Source organism: Pseudomicrostroma glucosiphilum (genome assembly GCF_003144135.1).
Source record: "Pseudomicrostroma glucosiphilum strain MCA 4718 unplaced genomic scaffold BCV69scaffold_4, whole genome shotgun sequence".
Lineage (NCBI taxonomy): Eukaryota > Fungi > Basidiomycota > Exobasidiomycetes > Microstromatales > Microstromataceae > Microstroma > Microstroma glucosiphilum.
In genome coordinates, this window is record NW_020289916.1 from 613483 (window position 1) to 632380 (window position 18898).

General features: G+C 56.5%; 8 protein-coding genes across 8 annotated transcripts; 3 read left to right on the forward strand and 5 right to left on the reverse strand.

Annotated features, from left to right (window-relative positions):
- Positions 1–14: 14 nt before the first annotated feature.
- On the forward strand, positions 15–4379 carry BCV69DRAFT_159500 (hypothetical protein). Its single transcript, XM_025489416.1, has 2 exons — positions 15–1236; positions 1315–4379. The coding sequence occupies exons 1-2, from the start codon at positions 342–344 to the stop codon at positions 4113–4115; spliced, it is 3696 nt and encodes a 1231-aa protein (XP_025349067.1). The 5' UTR covers positions 15–341; the 3' UTR covers positions 4116–4379.
- On the reverse strand, positions 4315–6210 carry BCV69DRAFT_281815 (hypothetical protein). Its single transcript, XM_025492120.1, has one exon. It carries the CDS (start codon positions 6151–6153, stop codon positions 4414–4416), a length of 1740 nt encoding a protein of 579 aa, XP_025349068.1. The 5' UTR covers positions 6154–6210; the 3' UTR covers positions 4315–4413.
- A 74-nt stretch (positions 6211–6284) lies between these two features.
- Positions 6285–9694, forward strand: BCV69DRAFT_281816 (hypothetical protein). Its single transcript, XM_025492121.1, has one exon. It carries the CDS (start codon positions 6522–6524, stop codon positions 9516–9518), a length of 2997 nt encoding a protein of 998 aa, XP_025349069.1. The 5' UTR covers positions 6285–6521; the 3' UTR covers positions 9519–9694.
- BCV69DRAFT_246988 (Clavaminate synthase-like protein) lies at positions 9601–10881 on the reverse strand (the record flags this gene model as incomplete). Its single annotated transcript, XM_025490236.1, has 3 exons — positions 9601–9826; positions 9933–10538; positions 10625–10881. 3 exons carry the CDS (start codon positions 10879–10881, stop codon positions 9601–9603), a joined length of 1089 nt encoding a protein of 362 aa, XP_025349070.1.
- Positions 10882–11204: 323 nt separating this feature from the next.
- On the reverse strand, positions 11205–12744 carry BCV69DRAFT_281817 (ZIP zinc/iron transport family). The gene is made up of 2 exons (XM_025492122.1): positions 12201–12744; positions 11205–12081 (listed from the first exon to the last, which is right to left on the reverse strand). Exons 1-2 carry the CDS (start codon positions 12518–12520, stop codon positions 11310–11312), a joined length of 1092 nt encoding a protein of 363 aa, XP_025349071.1. The 5' UTR covers positions 12521–12744; the 3' UTR covers positions 11205–11309.
- A 638-nt stretch (positions 12745–13382) lies between these two features.
- Positions 13383–14514, reverse strand: BCV69DRAFT_159792 (hypothetical protein). The gene is made up of 2 exons (XM_025489417.1): positions 14444–14514; positions 13383–14345 (listed from the first exon to the last, which is right to left on the reverse strand). The coding sequence occupies exon 2, from the start codon at positions 14220–14222 to the stop codon at positions 13503–13505; it is 720 nt and encodes a 239-aa protein (XP_025349072.1). The 5' UTR covers positions 14223–14345; positions 14444–14514; the 3' UTR covers positions 13383–13502.
- A 456-nt stretch (positions 14515–14970) lies between these two features.
- BCV69DRAFT_281820 (putative tryptophan synthase) lies at positions 14971–17514 on the forward strand. Its single transcript, XM_025492123.1, has 4 exons — positions 14971–15055; positions 15141–15305; positions 15406–15638; positions 15725–17514. The coding sequence occupies exons 1-4, from the start codon at positions 15011–15013 to the stop codon at positions 17433–17435; spliced, it is 2154 nt and encodes a 717-aa protein (XP_025349073.1). The 5' UTR covers positions 14971–15010; the 3' UTR covers positions 17436–17514.
- On the reverse strand, positions 17386–18803 carry BCV69DRAFT_281821 (DUF1014-domain-containing protein). Its single transcript, XM_025492124.1, has 5 exons — positions 18753–18803; positions 18535–18653; positions 18075–18404; positions 17942–17992; positions 17386–17853 (listed from the first exon to the last, which is right to left on the reverse strand). Exons 1-5 carry the CDS (start codon positions 18763–18765, stop codon positions 17677–17679), a joined length of 690 nt encoding a protein of 229 aa, XP_025349074.1. The 5' UTR covers positions 18766–18803; the 3' UTR covers positions 17386–17676.
- Between the last annotated feature and the right edge of the window lie 95 nt (positions 18804–18898).

Below are 18898 nucleotides of genomic sequence, written 5' to 3' on the forward strand. Positions count from 1 at the left end.
CTGCCGTCGTGACCAGTTGAGCTCAGGAGCTACCAGATATAACTTGTGGTGCTCAAGTTCGGCCTTTGGGGACACCCCAGACCCTTCCTATCTTCCGATCGTGCATTACCACGCTGAGGTAGAGGTTGATCTGCCGGCTGCTGCCCTTGGCTAGCTCGCTGGTTTCGAGCGCAAAGAACCTCGAAGTCTGTGACGCCAGAGGCTGGAGCAGTCCCTCACCTTGTCCTGTTCACAAGGTAGCCCGTACCCACAAGGAAGAACTGTACGACTGTATTTCGCTGGTGTCACAAAGTTTCACGTTCTCTACGTATTGCCTCTCACCAACACCCGAGCCTTGTAAGATGCAGAACATCACAGCCAAGGAATTCGAGAGGGAGGTCGAGGCGCTCAAGTCACACCGAAGGATTTCAGCCAATCGTCCAATCCTCGATCCTGACCTCCCCGATATGGCAGCTATCAGAGGAGGAGGGCAGGAGATTTTGGGCGCTGCTGGAAGCCCCTCTCCTCCCTTCACCCGCGGCCCCATGAACGTATCCAATTCCTCTCCATCATCGCCCTCAAGAAGAGTCGGTGTGGATCTCACAGACGAGGGGCCGGCCTCAAACAACGAGCCGCAACTCACCAGAGGGGCTGGAAGGCAAGCTTTTACTGCCCGGCGGCGCAATCAAGCTTCTGCCCTTGAAGCGGCGAATGCGCCTCCCATACAAAGCAACAGCAGGGCCTCCGGCTCTCGACCTCGCAGCCCTAACACAAGCGACTCCACCTCACCTCTGGGAAGACCCTCAGACCCTTCTCATCTGTTTTGGGTTCCTGCCTCTGTCCATCCGGAGCTGTCTCCTTCCCACTTCCGCGACTTCCTTCAAGAGCATGCTTCAAGAGCTGCAAGGGAACGGGACTTACCGAACCAGCAGCCGAGCAGTCCTGGTTCTGCGTCTGGTGCTCCAAATTCGGAGTCCACATCGCCCATGAGCTTCATGCCACGGACCTCAATGGCGCGCCGAGGAAGTACATTACGTCGACAGTATCGACCGGACCATGACACTGATGACGAGGACCACACCGCTGCTCCTCGCCGTCCATCGCCGTCCCTGCGGCCACGCGATGGAGAGCCGGCTCTCAGTATCAGTGACTTACAGAAACTAGAAGCGCTAGCGGAAGAGGCCACGAAGAGTAGAGATGAAACTGAGCTCAGAAGCGTGCTCCGGAGAACGATGAGCTTGGGCGCGGGAACGAGCAGTGAGTAGAAGCAATTTCAAGCTTCCTGGCGCATCCGACTGATATAATATCCTACCCTCTTGTCCTCCTCCTTCGCAGCAATGGACACCGTCGATGCTGTCCCTCCGGTAGGAGACGATGCGGATGCTCCCATCATTGTACCACCTCCGGGACAGATTCTTCGCAGAGCAGCTCGCACCAAGATCAGGAAATCTTCCATCTCGGCATCGCCAGAGACGGCGGATCGCATCAATCGGCTTTCCTCATCACGAAGGAGAGCGGCTACCGACCAGGACCCTAGCAGGGGAGGCGGTGATACCTCACATCTCTTCGAAGGAGATCGCTTTGGCACACCGAATCTGGCCGCTGTGGCCATGACACTCATGCAGAGAAGTCCCAGTGATAACTCTGAGCTCTCTTCAGGTGACGATGAGAGCTTGGCGGGCGGCTCGCAGGCCAGGCCGGTATCTGAAGGCGCTACTGACTCCATTGTTGATGCATACTCGAGGGACTCGATCATCTCGGATACGAGTCAGACAACAGACATCACGTCGTTGGGAGAAAGCGATACAGTAGATGCTCACCAGAGCAAATTGTCACTATCGATACCTTCACCGCCGGAGACGCCGACGCCAGTGCCGACGACTTCTTCTCAACGTGGTGGAGGGTACTTTGATCTCACATCTCGCGGTCCCGAAGACGAGTCTGTCACATCTCCTACCTCGGAAACAAGACGTGGCGCGCTTTCCGAGTCGCCGTTGCAGTCCCCTGAGCACGAATACCCCTCTAACACAGCACCGACTACGACGCCTGCTGCCACGACGGGAACGCCACCGGAGTCTGCTTGGCCCATTCCAGTCTCGTATGTACCACCTGTACCTTCATTCGAGAAAAGCCGTGCCCAATCCTCAGCGCCACAACAGCTGGCATTGCAGCAGCAGCAGCAGCAGCAGCAGCAGCAGCAGCAACAGCAACAGCAACAACAACAACACCAGCAACCGCTTAAACCGACCAGCGCAAATGTTTCTGCTCCTGTGCAGCAGAAGAGCAAGCCATCCGTCGCACCTGTTCCTTCCTCTGCGCCCCTTACCCCAAACAAAAGCAGAGACAGAGAAAAGAGATCCGGAGGCTTTGCGAGCTGGTTCGGCATCGGTAAAGACGAGGAAGACGCGAGGTCAAGCAAGGAGGACAAGAAGCGCGAGAAACACCATCGAAAGGAAAGAGAGAAGGAGGATGAGAGTGCTGCTGGCAGCCACAGTCCGAGCTCGGGTGTCGCTCAAGCGAGAACAGACCATAACAAGGAGAAGGACAAGGACGTAGGAAGCTTCCTAGGGGCTTTGTTCGGCAAGAAGAAGGGCAACGATGACAGCAAAGAGGCACCGTATCACCGCAACCAAGACAACATCACCGCTGGCAGCCTGCTGGACCAAAGAGCCATGGCGAATGGCGGGCGTCTGGTGAACGGTCATGCTCGCTACCCGATTCACGTCGAGCGGGCCGTCTACCGCTTGAGCCATATCAAGCTCGCTAACCCCAGACGCCCGCTATATGAGCAGGTTCTAATCAGCAATTTGATGTTCTGGTACCTCTCCATTGTAAACCGGAGTCAGCAGCAAGCTCAGTCACAGCAGAAGCAACAGCCCGCTCAGTTGCAGTCTAGTAGCGGAAGCGGTGGAAAGTCGGCATCTACCAGCTCGTCTCCGTCTGCGGCTGGACTGAAGTCGGAGGGAGGGGGCACATCACCAGGTACGCACTCTGGTACTTCTGCCGTGATTGACGTAGCTGTGCAAGACAGAGCCACGGGTCACTCAACTTCTGCAAATAGCTCAACAGACTCGACCAATGTCATGGGCTCGGAAGCATCGTCGGGTGGCCTCGTCTCAGTGATTAAGCAGGCCGCCCCAATCAAAAGCAAAAAGGGAGGTCTGGTGAAGCCCAATCGGGCGCCGGTCGGCAGATCCGCAGAGCAGCCCATTCTGCCCGCCGGATACGGTGCTCAGCATCGTCAAATCAACAATGACCTTGCACTGGCTCAACAACAGCAGCAGCAGCAGCACCAACAGCAGCAGCAATTCAGCATGCCCTCCAGTATCTCTGTCGGTCAAGTCATCGATCCTCGAGCTCTGCCTTATACTTACACACAGCAAAGCTCTGGGACTGGCTATCATGCAAGCTCCTATGAGGACAACACTTCCAGCAGCTCACAGCAAAGGAGAAGTGGAGGCGGCTCTGGATCAAACACCTCACCCCGCACTTCCCCCAATTTCGCCCCCCAAAGGATTACGAACCGCTCTCTCAGTTCAGGAGGTTCCAGTCCCAACGCATCTGACAGCAACCTCGCAAGCAATTCTGGAGCTTGGCTTGGTGGTGGTGCTTCCAGTTCTCATTCGTCATCGATGGGGCGATCTTTGAGCAGAGGTAGTGAAGGGGACTACGACAGACAGTCGAACGGTTTCGCCTCGGAGCGAGAATTGGAAACTGCCTTTAATGGGCGTGGTCCGAACGCTGCCAACCGACCTGCTCCCTATGATTCCGACCTGCTTCGAGACGGTCAAGGGTTCCCATCCGACACGGATCGGCGCAAGGCGAGCAGATCCGAAGTAGATCCGCCCCAGCAGTCTTCTGCAAACACTGGAAAAAGGCTGGGATACCGAGTCGGCAGTGTCGGAGACTTGAGGTCCGGCGGCTCCTTCCCTGTGAGCGGTAGCAGGGGCATGTCGTACTCTTCATCGAGTCCGTCTCTTGCAAACCAGAGGGACGGTAGTGATGGAGGGTCCCCCTCACACCGGTCCGTCTCTGGCCCTGTGCGCAATCCCTCGTCGCATCAGCAGGATCCGCAATCGTTCTACAATTCCGCAACGATTGATGCGTCACGGCTTCCTCAGTCCCGACGTTCTTGATTCGAGACAGCATCATCCCACAAGCCTCTGTACCAATCAAGCATTGAAGTGAAAGTCAGCATGCCTACCTTCCTCAGCTAGTGCGAAGTCGTATAGATGTGCTCATCTCTCTACTAGCTCCGAATTTCGTCTCTTCGCTTCAAACACCGTCATCATTAGCGCCTTCGCCACATCATCATCATCAACAACATCATCAGTGTACCTTCATGCTTTTTCATCAATCAATTCACGTGACGCAGTCCGTTACAAACACTAACACCTACAAGCCTGATGCACCGCAAGTGACATGAACCTTTTCCTACTCGTGTGGCAGTGATTGCTGCTCTTCTACCGTCTCCTCCGTCCTGCTGCTGCTGCGCCTCTTCTTCTTCTGCCTGACTATTGCACTCAGTCGCCAACCAGCAACGACGACTACGAAGCAAGCGACGATGCCCGCCCCAATGAATCCACTCTGCTCATTCGCCCCATCCCAAAAAGCCCACCATCTCCCTGCGAGTCCTCCATCATTCACAATCCTCTCCTGCCCACTACCGGGCGACACTTCCTCCGTGAGAGGTTCCTGGTGTAGCTCGAGGGAGCGTGCACATGCGGGACATTCTGAAGCGATGAGACCCATGAGGACGATGATGGAAATGGCAAAAGCGAGGATGATGGATAGGAGCGTGAGGAGGTGCGAGAGAGCTTGTGCGGAATCTGAAAGAGTTCTCAGCGGGATTGCAGGCACTGCTGTTGAGTCTTCTCGCAATTGTTCCTGAGCATCCGTACAGTCGTACTCTTTCGATAGAGAAGGCGCCACATCTTGCGCAGCCTCGATCTGAGAGGGAGGTGGTACCGGCAGTCCAGACTTGGAAGGGACGAGGCCCTTGAGCTCATCTTGGTTCATATCCCCTAGCTGCTGCTCGTGTTCGCAGGCTGAACAAGATGCTTTCTTCTCCTCGAACAGAGCCCACCACCGCTTACTGCCGCTTCCGCCTCCTCCTGCTTGGTCTTCATCTGGTGGAGCATAAGCCCAGACCATCAAGATGGAGTCGCACGAGTCAACCCAGGTCATGCCGGCAGTAAAGAGGAAAGCTAGCAGCACGACTTTTGCATTGCCTCCTTGTGTCAAACCAGCCGAGGCGGATACGCTCAGAAGAGCGATCGTAGAGGCCGTATCGAAGCCGAGGCCGAAGAGGGCACCGACGACGTACATGTGGTGAGGACGGCTGACGGCATTGATCAGCGGCATGGTGAGCCGTGTGAGCATGCCCATGAAGCGACCTTGCTCGTGTTTCGCCTGATCATCATCGGCTGATGCTCGCTCCACATCTGAGCTGGGCAACGCTTGCAGACGGGCTTTCTCCTCCCTCTGCGCCCTCTTCCTAGCTCTCCAGGCCCGAGCGAGCATGATAGAATTGCCCAACGCTACCAGGAAGAGGAAGCTACCACTGACGGCAGGACCTATCACACTTCCCACGCCTCCAAAGCCATCTAGCTGAGTTGCGACGGCGAGAGAGATGGAGATGGCGACGGTGACTACGATGACGACTGTGGAATGTCCGAGGGAGAACCACAGACCGACGAGGAGCGGCCTCTGAATCGTTTCTTGCTGCACTGGCTGTGCAGTAGTATCCTCGATGCGCTCATTGGCAGCATCGTTTGAGCCTCTCCTCCAGAAGAAGAGTTTGCCCTTCCAATTGCGCCGTCTTTGGTCTCGGCCGGCTCGTCTGATGCCTACGATGCGCCTGGTAGCGTTATCTATAGCACAAATATGATCGGCGTCTAGGCCGTGCCTCAGTCCGGTGGTCCACGCGATAAGGGCTAGTGAGGCAAAGTTGCTTGAGGAGGATGGTGCTGCGACGATCAGAGTGACGACCCAGAGGAGAAGGTTGACCGATGCTTCGAGGGCAAAGAGGGTGAGGGAGCGGAGAAAGAGGGTGGGCCGGAGGGTGAAGAGGTGCTGCACTTTTGCGGGAAGGCGCTGGACGATGCGGGATGAGACGGGCGGCGAGCGGGCCCTGCCGGTGAGCTCTACAGCACGTGCGTCTGCTTCCATCATCTGCGCCTCCTACGTAGTCGGTGGTAGGATTGTGAGGAGTATCGATGACCTTCTGCCTTTATCTGCAAGCAAAAGTCTTCTCCCCGCATCACGTCGCGGCTTGGAAATGGGCGATTGGCCGTGGCGCTGCCCTCGCACGGTTGATTTTCAATTCCCGCTTCGGCAATTCTGCGATTCCGATTAAGATTTTGCCGAGGTTGCTTGCGCACCTTCGCACCGATCTGATCCTTCTTGATCGTCTCCACTCCGTCTCTCCCGGACTGTCATAGATGTGCGGTATCCTCTTCCTGGCCAGAGGAAGAGCAAAGGACGCGCAGTGCCAGGATGGCTCCACGGCCAGCGAAGCTTTACCTTCATGGTGGGACAGCATGGCCAGCGTGTGCAGCCAAAGGGGCCCACACTGCATCTCGAGCTCTACGCTCGCATTGCCGTCAGGCTCAGCACTCCTCGCTGCCTCTGTCCTCTCCCTACGTGGGCCAGCTGTGACCAGACAGCCAATAGTCTCATCCTCGGCTGTGTTCACGCTGGCTTGGAACGGTCAAATGTACGCTCTGCAGCCCTTCCAGGGTCCGCACCCTCAACACTACGAGGAAGCGAGGCAGTCTCTCGAGGACGGACACAACGATGGCATGATTCTGGCCAGATGGATAGAGAGTACTGTTCAAGAATATCTCGTGGATGGTACATCGGCCTCCGAGGGGCAGCATCAAGCACGTAGGAGAGTCTTCCAGCGCGTACTACCTCTCATACTCGATTCTCAAGTAGAAGGCGAGTGGGCTTTCACGCTCGTCGATCATCAGACCGGAGACGTCTATTTCGGAAGGGATGCGCTTGGACGGAGGAGTCTCCTTGTATCAGATGCGACAACATCCGGATCTATTGACATCCTGCTCGCATCGGCTGCCGCTCCAGAAGCTCTGTCGGCTGGCCTGCGTTTCACAGAAGTAGACTGTGCCGGATTCTGGATCTGGAGCTCGACAACGCCGGAAGAGCGGCCTCGGATGTTCGGTAGCAGAGCCTCACAAAGGGTGTTGCTCCGGGAGCTACGAAAAAGTCAAAAGCCGATTGCTGGTAGTGATCAATACGCGGTACCATCGCAGGCTGAGAGGGATCAAGCGCTTGACGCTCTACATGCAACGCTGCTGACGAGCGTCGCACGACGAGTTGCTGCCATTGGTGGGCAGGTGGCACAGGATTTGTCGCTCACCAGTAGCTCTCGCAGCGATTACAACAAGCCATCACCTGTGGCAATCTTATTCTCTGGCGGTCTGGACAGTGCACTCCTAGCCTGGTATACGCACTTGGCCCTGCCGGCTCAGCAGAGCATCGATCTGCTCAACGTTGCATTCGAGAACCCGCGAGTCTTGCAGGCTGCTAAGAATGGGAGGGAAGCCGAGAGAAAGGGGGTAGGGAAGGATCATTTGAGCCTAACAGAGGGTGCCTCTTCCTCTCTTTCCCGCTTCTCAACGCCAGACAGGCTTCTGTCCCATGCTACTCTCGCTCAGCTCCAAGCTCTATCGCCCGGGCGTCAGTGGAACCTCGTAGAGATCGATGTAACGTATGAAGAGTACCAATCGGCGCGCGAGGACATCCTTGCGCACATGCATCCCTGCGAGAGCGTCATGGACCTCAGTCTCGGGAGCGTGCTTTGGTTCGCCAGTAGAGGATGGGGCAGCCTCATGAAGGACGGTGAGAGGGAGGAGTACAAGACGGCGGCCAGAGTGTACATCTCTGGTCTTGGAGCAGATGAGCTCTGTGGTGGCTACTCAAGGCATCGCAAAGCCTTCGAGGGTAGGGGAACGACGTCTACCCCTGCCTCCATGCAGAAAGCCCCATCTACCGGCAATTGGGCCGCCCTGATCGAAGAGCTTCAGATGGACCTAGACCGTCTGCCTACGCGCAATCTGGGACGAGACGACCGCATCCTCTCCTCTCACGGACGCGAAGGCCGCTACCCGTTCCTGTCCTCCGACGTCGTTTCCCTCATCGCCTCTCTCCCACTGCGCATCAAGTGCGAGCTGGGCTTGGAGCAAGGTGTCGGTGATAAGATCCTCCTGAGGCAGCTGGCTCGGAGGGCCGGGCTGAAGTCTGTCAGCGCGGAGAAGAAGCGGGCGATGCAATTCGGAGCGAGGAGCGCCAAGATGGAAGTGGGGCAGGGCCGCATCAAGGGACATATGAAGTCCGGTGAGGGAAAGCAGGAGGTCCCTGGACCTTCCAAGGCCGTCGGACCGCCAGTCCCGGATGCTGCTAAAGGCGCCACAGCTCCTGTAGAAGTCTTCACTACTCTCTGCTACTACCTCGACGCACCTCGGCCAGATAAGTTCTTTCCAGTGGATGACTTCCAGCTGCCCACAGCCCTTCAAGTTGCAAGCTCGAAACAGGAGCGGAAAACAGTCACGACTGCGATCTCACGTCGGCTTTTCGAGCATGTCCCTTTGCTTCAGGCACACGTCGACCGCTTGATCAGCTCTCGGCACGCAATGCGCGAGACTTTCCCGACAACGTGGGGTGAAGGACAAGAAGAGCATGCAGCGACGTTGACAAGTCGCATCCTCACTGCTCTCGAAGAAGCACTACAGCGCTTCGATGATAGCTTGGGACCGAACATGGTACCCGCTAGCAACGACGAGGAGCGACATCGGCGTCGTGTGCGCCTTGCGCTCAACTCTCAGGGTCACATCAACGTCGTGGTTGCGAAGATGGCTCCTTGGCTCCCACCGAGGGGCGTTGGCAGCGCCCCTCTTCCAACGGTGCGACTGGACATGCAGTCCAGCGGTCCCTCGTCTTCTTCGACCCTTCACTCGACTCTCTCAAGGCAGCAGCGGCAGCAGCTTTGTGCGCCCTACCTCTACAAGACGTCCAGCAGAAGCTTCTACGATGCCGCTCGGGAGCGCGTGGGAGCTACGCTTGGTTTGCCGCCTGCAGAGGGGAATGCAGACCCGTGCTTTGAGGTGCTGATGTGGACCACGACCACCAGCGGTCGTGAGGCGTCAGGCAGTGCGTTGGATGGAGGAAAGGTGAGGCGCTTATTGACGGAGAGTAGTATAGCGAATATCCTAGTGCAGGTAAATGAGGGAGAGGGGGCCGAGGCTACTGGAGGCTCCTCTCGCTGGCTCACACCACGGCTAGCCCCTATCACTCCGGTGTCTGCTTCGCCGAGCAAAGGGGACGTCTGCTTTCTCCCTGGCCTGATGCGCTCCTACCTCCTCCAGCGCGGGCTCGTAGAAGAGGCAGACTTGACCGTCGAAGATCTCATTCGCGATGTGCAAAGGGGAAGAGTACGGATCTGGTTGTGTAACGCGTTGCGGGGCGTGATGCAAGTCAGGCTGGAGCTCGGGGGTGAGGAGGCTGGTGAAACGAAGTGATCATTCTAGACGTGCTGTTGTGCATGTACATCTGTACGTCGAGGTATACCCGAAATTCAACCCTCCGCTTTCGCATCTGCTGTCATAGCCCACTTCCCTTGAGCCGTTTCTTGAGGTACTCTCCACCCGTCATTGCCTGGATCTCCGAGCCGTCTTCCTTCGGTAACGCTTCCTCGGGTATACCTTTTCGCAGACACTTCTCTCTCCACTCTTCCAGTGGCGGGAAACGCTTCACTAGCTCTGGAGGTAGCAACGATGGTGAAAGGGGAGAGAGGGAAGAGTTGGGCGAGGGATGGTGAAAGTAGGCTCTGTGTTGTCGCACGAGTTGGGTCGGTTTAGGCAAAGGGTTCAGCATGTCTGCCGGTAATGTGCCCGAGCCTCTGTCAATGTGAGCCTGCACCTTCGTGTACTCACATCGAGTACCTCGCGTCCCTCTCCGCATCAACCCGCGGTTCCACAACACGATGCACAGTCGAAGGCAGAAGTCCCCTCGACCAGAACTCGAGGCAGTCGCCAATATTAACCACCAGTGCTCCCTCTCGCGGCGGTACATCGAGCCACTTCTCTTCTGTCCCCATTGAAGTCTGATCGCGCACCTGTAGTCCTCCAATATCGGACTGTGCGAGTAGCGTGAGAGAACCATAGTCGGAGTGGGCTCCAGCTCGAATCCCGCTGCGAATCTGCTGCTCCCCCTGCCCGTTTGTAGCGGGTGTACTTGGGTGCTGAGCGGGGTAGCGGATGAGCCTCATCCTGTCATCCTCTCCGCCGCGATGTCTCTCTTTGAAGAGGCCCTCTTCGAGCTGCAGTGCTTTCTCGAACCCATCTAGCAAGGCTTCACAGACCCGGCGGCAGTGCTGGAGCAGACCGGTGAGGGCGATGTGGTTCTCTCTTTTGGCGAGGAGAGTGGGAGGGAGTGTCTGCGGTGAACACTCCCTCGATGGCGGAGTGGAAAGGACGGAGAGGGAGACGTAGAAGGATTCTTTCACGTCGGCTTCTGCCACCTTTTTTGTCGGATCAAGTCTGTCCAGCACCAACGCCATGGGAAGGGGAAAGGGTGGCAGTCAGAGCACGCATCCAGCGCCTGTCGAGTTCACCTCGAGACTCACGACTCCTCTCCCACTCCAGTCCACCCCGTATGACCCGTCCTATCAATCGTCTTCCTCTTCTCCTCTTCTGATTCTTCTTCAAAGAAGCACCGCGAAGCCTCAAAGGCTCCGTGAAGCTCAGCCGGAGGGACCTGGTGATCAACGAGGTAGAAAAAGCCGGTGGGTCCTTCGGAAGGACCTGAAGGACAGAGCCCTTGCAGAAGGTCCCTGGGGAGAGTGGGAGAGGTGAGGGAGATGATGGGGAGGGAAGAGGTCATAGTCGTCTTCTTCGTCTGCATCCGTCTGCGCAAAGTAGAGATGATGAGGATGATGACGAGGGGAGGAGAGATTAAGCTCAACTCACGGCTTCCGCTGCAGGCAATCGAGCGATACGCTCGGGCCACACGCGCGTGGCCTCGAGCACCACGTCTTCTGCCCATGGTCCACACCGCAGGCTCTCTTGCCGTCAAGCATCCGATGTCAAGCTGTGCAATGATCACTCAACGGTGGGATAGATGACTTCGGAGGGAATCAAATGTGTGAATTGTAACGGAACTCTATATGAAATGACTTGGAGGAAATAAAAAAGGTGGGAGAATCGGCACGCGCGAGATCTTGGTGACAGTCATGAAAAGTACGGTAGGGCAGGGCAAGGCAATGCTGATAAAGAATGATCTGGACATAGGCTGCACACTAGCCTCTCGCCCTAAGCCCAACGAGCCAGAAGAGCCATGATGCCGGCTCCAGTGAGGACCTCGAGGATATTCACCATGACCTTGCCTAGGGGCGCCTTCCTCATCTTCTCATTGAAGATGAACTCGTGCGCTAGCAGCTCCACCAGCCCAGTGTAGAGCAAGATTCCCGCAGAGACCGAGTCGAAGGTACCAGTGATGTAGTTAGCCGTAGCGGAGTTACCGTTGTAGGTGTTTCTCACCCCTAGACCGATGGCCATACCCAGCGGTGTGATGCAGGAGTAGAGCAAGGCTCCGAGCCATGGAATCATGCTGCCGGCACGCAAAGGGAGAAGACTAAGCCTGACACCGAGACCGATACCCTCGAACATCTGATGGAAGATGATGACGATGAAGAGAATTTTGAAGTCGCTGGTGGTGGCCAGTGTGAGACCGATGATCAGCGAGTGGAAGACGACTCCGAATTCCAGGATGGCTACACCGAGGATCTCGCGGGCAGCTGCAGACAGCTCGGGGACGTCGCCTTCGAGAGCATGCACCTCGAGGTCATCCGCTCGCGGAAGTGTTTCTGCGACCGCAGGCTTGTCATCGGAGTCTGGTTGGGGGGAAGAGGAAGAGGAGCTTCCGGCAAGGAGCTCGGTCTCCCTGTGTTTTGCTGCGATGGCTGGTGAGACATGGTCGTGCTCGTTAGCGTGGTGGTGTCCACCACGATGCGGGTCGTAGGCGAGACGAGAGGCGATCTTGGATCCGACGCGGAAAGCGAGTAGCTCGACGATAAAAGTCATGCTGCGAATGGTTAGCAAGGCGTCGGAGGGCAAGAGTAGTAATGTCAGCGAATCGATCTTGACCAGCTTTTGCAATACGCAGCAAGGCATCTGCCCTTCTGTTGGTGTATGCGGACTCACAACATGGAGATCATGGCAAATGCAAAGGCGAATGTGTAGTTCTGGAAGTTACTGTTCAAGCAAGGACTCGATAGCTCCTCTGCTCCCGGAGCAAGCAGATGCATAAAGGCGGTAGCTATGATGACTCCACTGCCAAAGTACTTTGCAAAGTCGAATGCCGAGGCCGGTAATGACAGCACGCGCACCCGTCTTGTTACAATGGGCATGAGTGTTGCGAAGGTAGAGGAGACGAGGATGATGAAGATGGCGCCGATGCGGAGACCGACGGAGCCGCTAAAGCCTTCAGCGGCACAGGGGTCTTCGACTTCTGTGTCTGCCATTGTACTGTCGTTGTAGGGGAGGAGAGTTGGGGGCGAGGAGACGTGAAGAGGAGGCTAGAGTCGAGCTGATCTTTGCGGGACCGGTTCTGCGAAGTTTTTAGCAGCGCCGGGAGATATGCGAGCCGCTCCAAAGCAAAAAGAAGTGAAGTAGGTAGTATACCGCCCGCGGGATAAAGGAATGGCAGAGGAGTGAGAGCCTTAAGTACAGCTGCCCGACGGAAGAGGATCGACGACTGAGGCACTGAGAGATGACCGAGGATGGGATGAAGGAGCCCCTTTGTGTGCCTTGGGAGGCGCAAACTGCTTCCTGCTTGCCAGGCGGGCGAGTGGGCGGGCGGGGGCCAGGCGACCTCACCGGTTATGGGCAGCCTGCAAAATGGCCCCGAATTGATCAGCACTCGACAGGCGCAGCGCCGGCGGGTCGGGGCCGCATCCAGGCACGCACCCACGGCCGAAGTTTCCCAGAAACCTCACACCCACGCGGGCAAATCTCAAACAGGGGGACCTCTCCGGTCACCAGAGTTGCTCCCCAGGCCCATGATTGCTAATACGACCAAGCGAAGGGCACAGAGGTCCTCAGGGCGCAGCAATGGCCAGTAGTGATAGAGGCCAAGGGTATTTGCAATACGCACATGCAGGCACGAGGACTCGTACAATCAACAAGGCACGGGACCTCTTTGATCACTACCACTGCCCCCCACCAAGGCAGACTCTCGCCGAATGCCACGCTTTGACCTCGCATAGCCTCGCCAAGGAGCGCAGAGCCGACACCTGACCGGTTGTACGGCTGCTACAGAAGATCATGAGAGCAAGCTGTGGACAGAAGAAGAGGCGAGGACTGTGCGACTTTTCGAGTATTGGTGGTGAGAGGCGCAGAGTTGCATTGCAGATGGGGGATTCGGCCATCTGCTGTGACACGCTCCTCGCAACGCTGGGACAAAGAGGTGGGCTGCCCCTCTTCTTTACAAATGCGTCCGCACGGTCACGTCAACTTGATCACAACGAACATCAGCATCCACGTGATCACCACCATGACCACCGTGCCCAGCGTCAGCCAACCCATCCCTCGAGCTTTGTGCGCATACTCGCCCAAGCGACCTCTAGTCCTCGTCATAAGATCTAGATTTTGGGATAGTTGCTGATCTGTAGACTCCAGCAGCTTACGATCGCGTTCCAGAGCCGAGGAAAAGGAAATGGTCTGGTTCTTGAGGATGGAAGCCATGCGCAGCAGCTCGGAAGAAAGAGCCTCCTGCGTCGACCGGTCCCCAGAGACCACGGGCGCTGTAGAGGTAGAAGGCGGGTAGCTTGTCGAAGCAGCCTTTTCGTCTTTGGTCCCGCCCGCCCTCTCTCCATCTTCACTCTCGTCATTTGCTGCCTTGTAGCCGCCTCTCCGCCGTAAATTGCTTGCGGTCTCGTATTCCGCCATCTCTGCTTCCTCTGCTTCTTGACGCAAGCGCGCCTTCTCGCGCGCAGCTTGATCCAGAGTCTCCCCTTCCGGCTGAGAATTGCTGCCCACGACCAGCCTGGGGACTGGCGGAAGGCTGATGCTACTATGTGAGCCCGCTTTACGGCTGCTTTGCTTGATACTGCGTTCCAGGTAGCGAGCCATCGAAGCCGAGGAGAGATACGACTGGACTGCGACTGTCTCGCTGAGTCGAGGTGAGGCCGTACGGGAATCGATCGCCTGCGAAGCGGAGAACATTCAAGCCGTCTTGGTTAGGTAGCAGGCTCAGCGGCTCGGTAGACGTTCTTCTTACTCACCTGCTGCGTGACTACTTGGCGGATCAGGTGTCTGACCCTGGCTGACAAGGCGTCCACTTCGCGGCTGTATGCAACACATTGAGGCATGAAATATGTTGAGCGTTGCGACACTGTGGGAAGTCCAAGCGAGAAAGGAAGCCTCGCAGCGCTGTTGTGACTTACCTTGTAGTCGCTGATGAGGATTGATTCTTGAACGCTTGGACCCTACTTTCAAGAGCTTGGAGAGCAGGTAGCATCAAGCATGGCTCTGACATGTGTGAAGACGATTGCGACTCGAGAGAAGAAACGATGTGCTCAAGTTGGGAGTAGGACTGTGTACGAGGCGAGGATGGGCCGGCTGGAGAGACAGCGTTCAGAGGAGCAATCAGGAGGCGCGACAACCGGGTCAGTCGCTGGCAGACTAACATTAGACATGGTACGTTTTGACTCACCCTGGAGATGTTGCGACGAGCCGCCCGGGTTCCGTAGTACCTCTGCCATTGTCGAAGTAAATTGCAGCAGTGACGACGTAGATTGAAGCCGTTACGGTGTTACTCGTGATGGTCTTGGCTGCTGCAAGCGTGCTCCCCTTTCCGGTCCGAGTGGCCGAGTGGAGTGCGCGACTGCCCGGCGGCTCAAGAGTGGCCCCGATCCGCGGGATGACTCAGGCAGAGAGAGGTCGCTGGGGAGGCCAAGTCTCGTGGATGGACATTTAGAGCTTTCAATCCATCCATCCAGTCGCATACAACCATGACAGATCATATCAATGCCACTTTCAAGGCAAAGGCCGACAAGGTGAGCAGCAATCAAGATGTAGAACAAGCTATCCGAGCGCACCCTCGCTGATTCAAGACTTTCCTTACCTTTTGCATCTCTGCAGAACGAAGCCGTCTTCGTCGCCTTTGTGACTGCCGGCTTCCCAGCAAAGGAGGACACAGTCGACATCCTACTCGGACTCGAGGCAGGAGGAGCAGACATCATTGAGCTCGGAGTGCCCTTCTCGGATCCTCAGGCAGATGGACCAGCTATTCAGCGCGCCAATGAGGTGAGTATGGTGGAGACAAAGCAGCAGACGTTAATTGCATGGGCGCCACTGACTCTCTTGCGCCCACGACGACACGACTGCATCCGTTACCACTTCTTAGATCGCTCTCGAACAAGGCGTAGGATTCAAGTCATGCCTGTCCTACATTCAGCAGGCGCGGAGCAGGGGTCTTAAGACTCCCGTCATCTTGATGGGCTACTACAACCCACTACTAGCCCATGGAGAGCAGAAGGCAGTGACAGACGCCAAGGCAGCAGGAGCAAACGGATTCATCATCGTAGACCTACCACCGGAGGAGGCTGAAGACTTTAGAGGGTGCTGTACAAGCGAAGGGTGAGTGAGATGTGACCGTAACAGCCACAAGCAGTCCCAAGAAGGCTTGCTGACTGCCGTTAGTTCACCTATGACTCTGCCCACAGAATGTCCTTTGTGCCACTGATTGCTCCTTCGACTAGCCCTGCAAGGATGAAGCATCTCGCTTCGCTCGCCGACTCCTTCATCTACGTTGTGTCCAAGATGGGAGTCACCGGAGCCTCCTCGAATGTGAGCACAACTCTTCCCGAGCTCCTCGACCGCCTGCGCGCCGTCAGCAAAGCCTATCTTGCAGTAGGCTTTGGAGTCTCAACTCGAGAGCACTTCGAGCAGATTGGAGAGTACGCAGATGGCGTTGTGATTGGCAGCAAGTTGGTAGCAGTCCTCAAGGACGCTCAAGGCTCCACCGCCGAGAGGGCAAAGGCGGGTCAGGAGTATTGCGCGCAGATCACCGGAAAGACCTCTGGCGGAATCCAACGGAAGCAGCCTATCCGCATCCGCGATGCTATCGATACCCCAGACTCTACCCCTCAGCCCAAGCTCGATGGTGTAGTCAATGGCGATCGACCTCCTGTGCCAGGTCTTGACCCGGTGCGAGACTCGACTGGAACCCTTCGCCCTCCTCGCTTTGGAAAGTTCGGAGGCCAATACATCCCCGAAGCCCTGTACGACTGCCATGCTGAGCTGGAGAAGGCCTATCTCAAGGCACTAGACGACCCGACCTTCTGGAAGGAGTTCGAATCGCACTACGAGTACATCGGTAGGCCGTCCGAGCTTTACCTCGCAGAGCGTCTTACTGAGCACGCTGGCGGAGCGAATATCTGGTTCAAGCGTGAGGACTTGAATCACACTGGATCGCATAAGATCAACAATGCCGTCGGTCAGATTCTTCTGGCTAAGCGGCTCGGCAAGACCAGGATCATTGCCGAGACAGGAGCTGGACAACACGGTGTCGCAACCGCCACAGCATGCGCCAAGTTTGGTCTGGAATGCATCGTGTACATGGGCGCAGAGGACGTGCGCCGCCAGTCTCTCAATGCTTTCCGTATGAAGATGTTGGGCGCCAAGGTAGTTGCCGTAGAGAGCGGTAGTAAGACCTTGAAGGATGCCATTAACGAGGCGAACCGAGACTGGGTGACGAATCTCTCGAACACCCACTACTGTGTTGGCTCGGCCATTGGACCCCATCCCTTCCCTTCGCTGGTGCGAGACTTCCAGAGCGTCATCGGCAACGAGTCGAAGCGCCAGCTGATGGAGAAGAGGGGCAAGCTGCCCGACGCAGTTGTCGCGTGCGTTGGTGGTGGATCCAACGCCATCGGTATGTTCCACGCCTTTGTCAACGACGAGTCTGTCCGTCTTATTGGAGTCGAAGCCGGAGGCGAAGGAGTCGACACCGACCGTCACTCTGCCACGTTGTCCAAGGGCACCCCGGGTGTGCTGCATGGTGTCAGGACGTACCTCTTGCAAGGTCCCGACGGTCAAATTACCGAGACGCACTCCATCTCTGCCGGATTGGACTACCCAGGTGTAGGACCAGAGCATGCCTACCTCAAGGACTCTGGAAGGGCAGAGTACCTCGTCGCTACCGACGAGGATGCGCTCCGGGCTTTCAAGCTCTGCTGTCAGACAGAAGGCATCATCCCTGCTCTGGAGACTTCGCACGCTCTTCATGCCGCCGTGGGCTTGGCCAAGGGTATGGAGAAGGGCAAGGACATTGTCGTCTCTCTCAGTGGAAGGGGAGATAAAGATGTGGAGCAGATTGCTGATGCCATTGCCAACAAGGGGTGGGGCAAGAGGCTGGGCTGGGAGATTGCCTAGATGGGAATCGTAAGAGAATATAGCCGTGGGTGACCACATGTCATTGCTTTCAGCATCGCAATATACTTTCGAGCTTTTATCAATTTCGATGCGTGTGCAGGCTCGTTGCAGGCGCCAGCAAATTTGGACACAGGCAACAATGCCTTTTCCCCCTCGGGAGATACAGCAACTTTTGTGCTGCCTGTCTTGCACCCTCCTCCCAACTCCTCCGCGCCAACATTATCACCTCACCACCCCGCGCTCACGCCCGATCCGCCAGTCTCTTCGCCTCTGCCTGTCTACTCTTGTTGAGCGCCTCTACCTTTTCAGCCTGAGTGGCATTATAGTCCACTGTAAGCTGGTTAAAGGGGTTGAGGGGCGACTTTTTGAACTCGTCGAAGAGCTCGTTCTCGTATTGTTGCTTGCGGAGACCGGGACGCTGGAGAGTGGCGAGGAGATGATGGGAGAGACGGTGGTCAGGGAGGGACACTTTGTGAACAGCATGGTGACGAGTATCCTTTACTCACCTCTTGTCTGATCCGGGGCATTTCTGACTCCTTGTAGGCTTCGAAAGCGGCCTGTGTAGATACGTGGACATTTTACGCTTTACATTCAGCGACTGTCAACTTTAACGATTACCCTCGACGACTCCCGGCTTACCTTGAATCTCCTCTCGGGATGCTGATCGATCTGTCCCGCCTTTGCCCCCACCTTGTCCTTCGAAGTACTCTCCGTCACAAGGCTCATAGCCGAAATAGCATCGTCCAAATTGCTCGCGCTGAAGCTTGTCAATGCATCGTCGATTCCGCTAGGAGTAGCAGGCCCTCCCAGATCCTTCTTTCCGGCCTTCTTACCACCTCCAGCCTTGGGAGCTTTACTCTTGGCGTCGGGAAGCGACTCTTCCTCTTCGCGCTTTAGACGCTCCAGCTCGGCCTTCTTCGCAGCGGCAGCGGCCGCCTTTTCGGCCTTGTCATCTGCCTTTGACTTGCCCTGAGAAGAGAAAAGGGAAGAACATGGGGTTCGCTGGGTTCAGTCAGTCTGCCTACCTCGCTCTTCCTCTTCGCCACATTCGCCAGCCGTCCTTCGAGGGCCACTGCAGGAAATGCAGAGGAAGACTCACCTTTGCTCCCTGATCCCACTTTGCTGCTTCTGCTGCTTCTGCCTTTGCATTCTCTGCTGCCTTTTTACTGTTTGCCTGATCCTCCTTCCGGGCTCGGCCTGCTGCTGCCTTTGAATTGGCTAGAGAAGGGCAGGCGAAGAGATGCGAGGAGGAGGGCGCAAGTCAGTCTAGATCTGGTCAATGCTTTGCGTTGGAGTGAGGGTGATGGTAGTACTTACTCTTCGGTGGCATTGTGTGGTTGGAAATAGCTTAATGACAGCTGAATGAGGATGGTAATGGTGATGGCTATCAAGTCAAGGATGCTTCTAGGCCAAGAAGCACCACTGTACAGTTGCGCTCTTCATGACTGGTGCGGTGCGCAAAA

Bases quoted from the DNA above. Each gene is read 5' to 3' on its own strand.
- BCV69DRAFT_159500 (XM_025489416.1), top strand. From the start codon at position 342: ATGCAGAACATCACAGCCAAGGAATTCGAGAGGGAGGTCGAGGCGCTC. The intron at 1,237-1,314 runs GTGAGTAGAAGC...CCTCCTTCGCAG, and splicing joins CTTGGGCGCGGGAACGAGCA to CAATGGACACCGTCGATGCT.
- BCV69DRAFT_281815 (XM_025492120.1), bottom strand. From the start codon at position 6,153: ATGATGGAAGCAGACGCACGTGCTGTAGAGCTCACCGGCAGGGCCCGC.
- BCV69DRAFT_281816 (XM_025492121.1), top strand. From the start codon at position 6,522: ATGGCCAGCGTGTGCAGCCAAAGGGGCCCACACTGCATCTCGAGCTCT.
- BCV69DRAFT_281817 (XM_025492122.1), bottom strand. From the start codon at position 12,520: ATGGCAGACACAGAAGTCGAAGACCCCTGTGCCGCTGAAGGCTTTAGC. The intron at 12,082-12,200 runs GTGAGTCCGCAT...AACCATTCGCAG, and splicing joins TTTGCCATGATCTCCATGTT to CATGACTTTTATCGTCGAGC.
- BCV69DRAFT_159792 (XM_025489417.1), bottom strand. From the start codon at position 14,222: ATGTTCTCCGCTTCGCAGGCGATCGATTCCCGTACGGCCTCACCTCGA.
- BCV69DRAFT_281820 (XM_025492123.1), top strand. From the start codon at position 15,011: ATGACAGATCATATCAATGCCACTTTCAAGGCAAAGGCCGACAAG. The intron at 15,056-15,140 runs GTGAGCAGCAAT...GCATCTCTGCAG, and splicing joins TCAAGGCAAAGGCCGACAAG to AACGAAGCCGTCTTCGTCGC. The intron at 15,306-15,405 runs GTGAGTATGGTG...ACCACTTCTTAG, and splicing joins CTATTCAGCGCGCCAATGAG to ATCGCTCTCGAACAAGGCGT.
- BCV69DRAFT_281821 (XM_025492124.1), bottom strand. The intron at 18,405-18,534 runs GTGAGTCTTCCT...TTCTCTTCTCAG, and splicing joins AGTGGGATCAGGGAGCAAAG to GGCAAGTCAAAGGCAGATGA. The intron at 17,993-18,074 runs GTAAGCCGGGAG...GTATCTACACAG, and splicing joins ATCCCGAGAGGAGATTCAAG to GCCGCTTTCGAAGCCTACAA.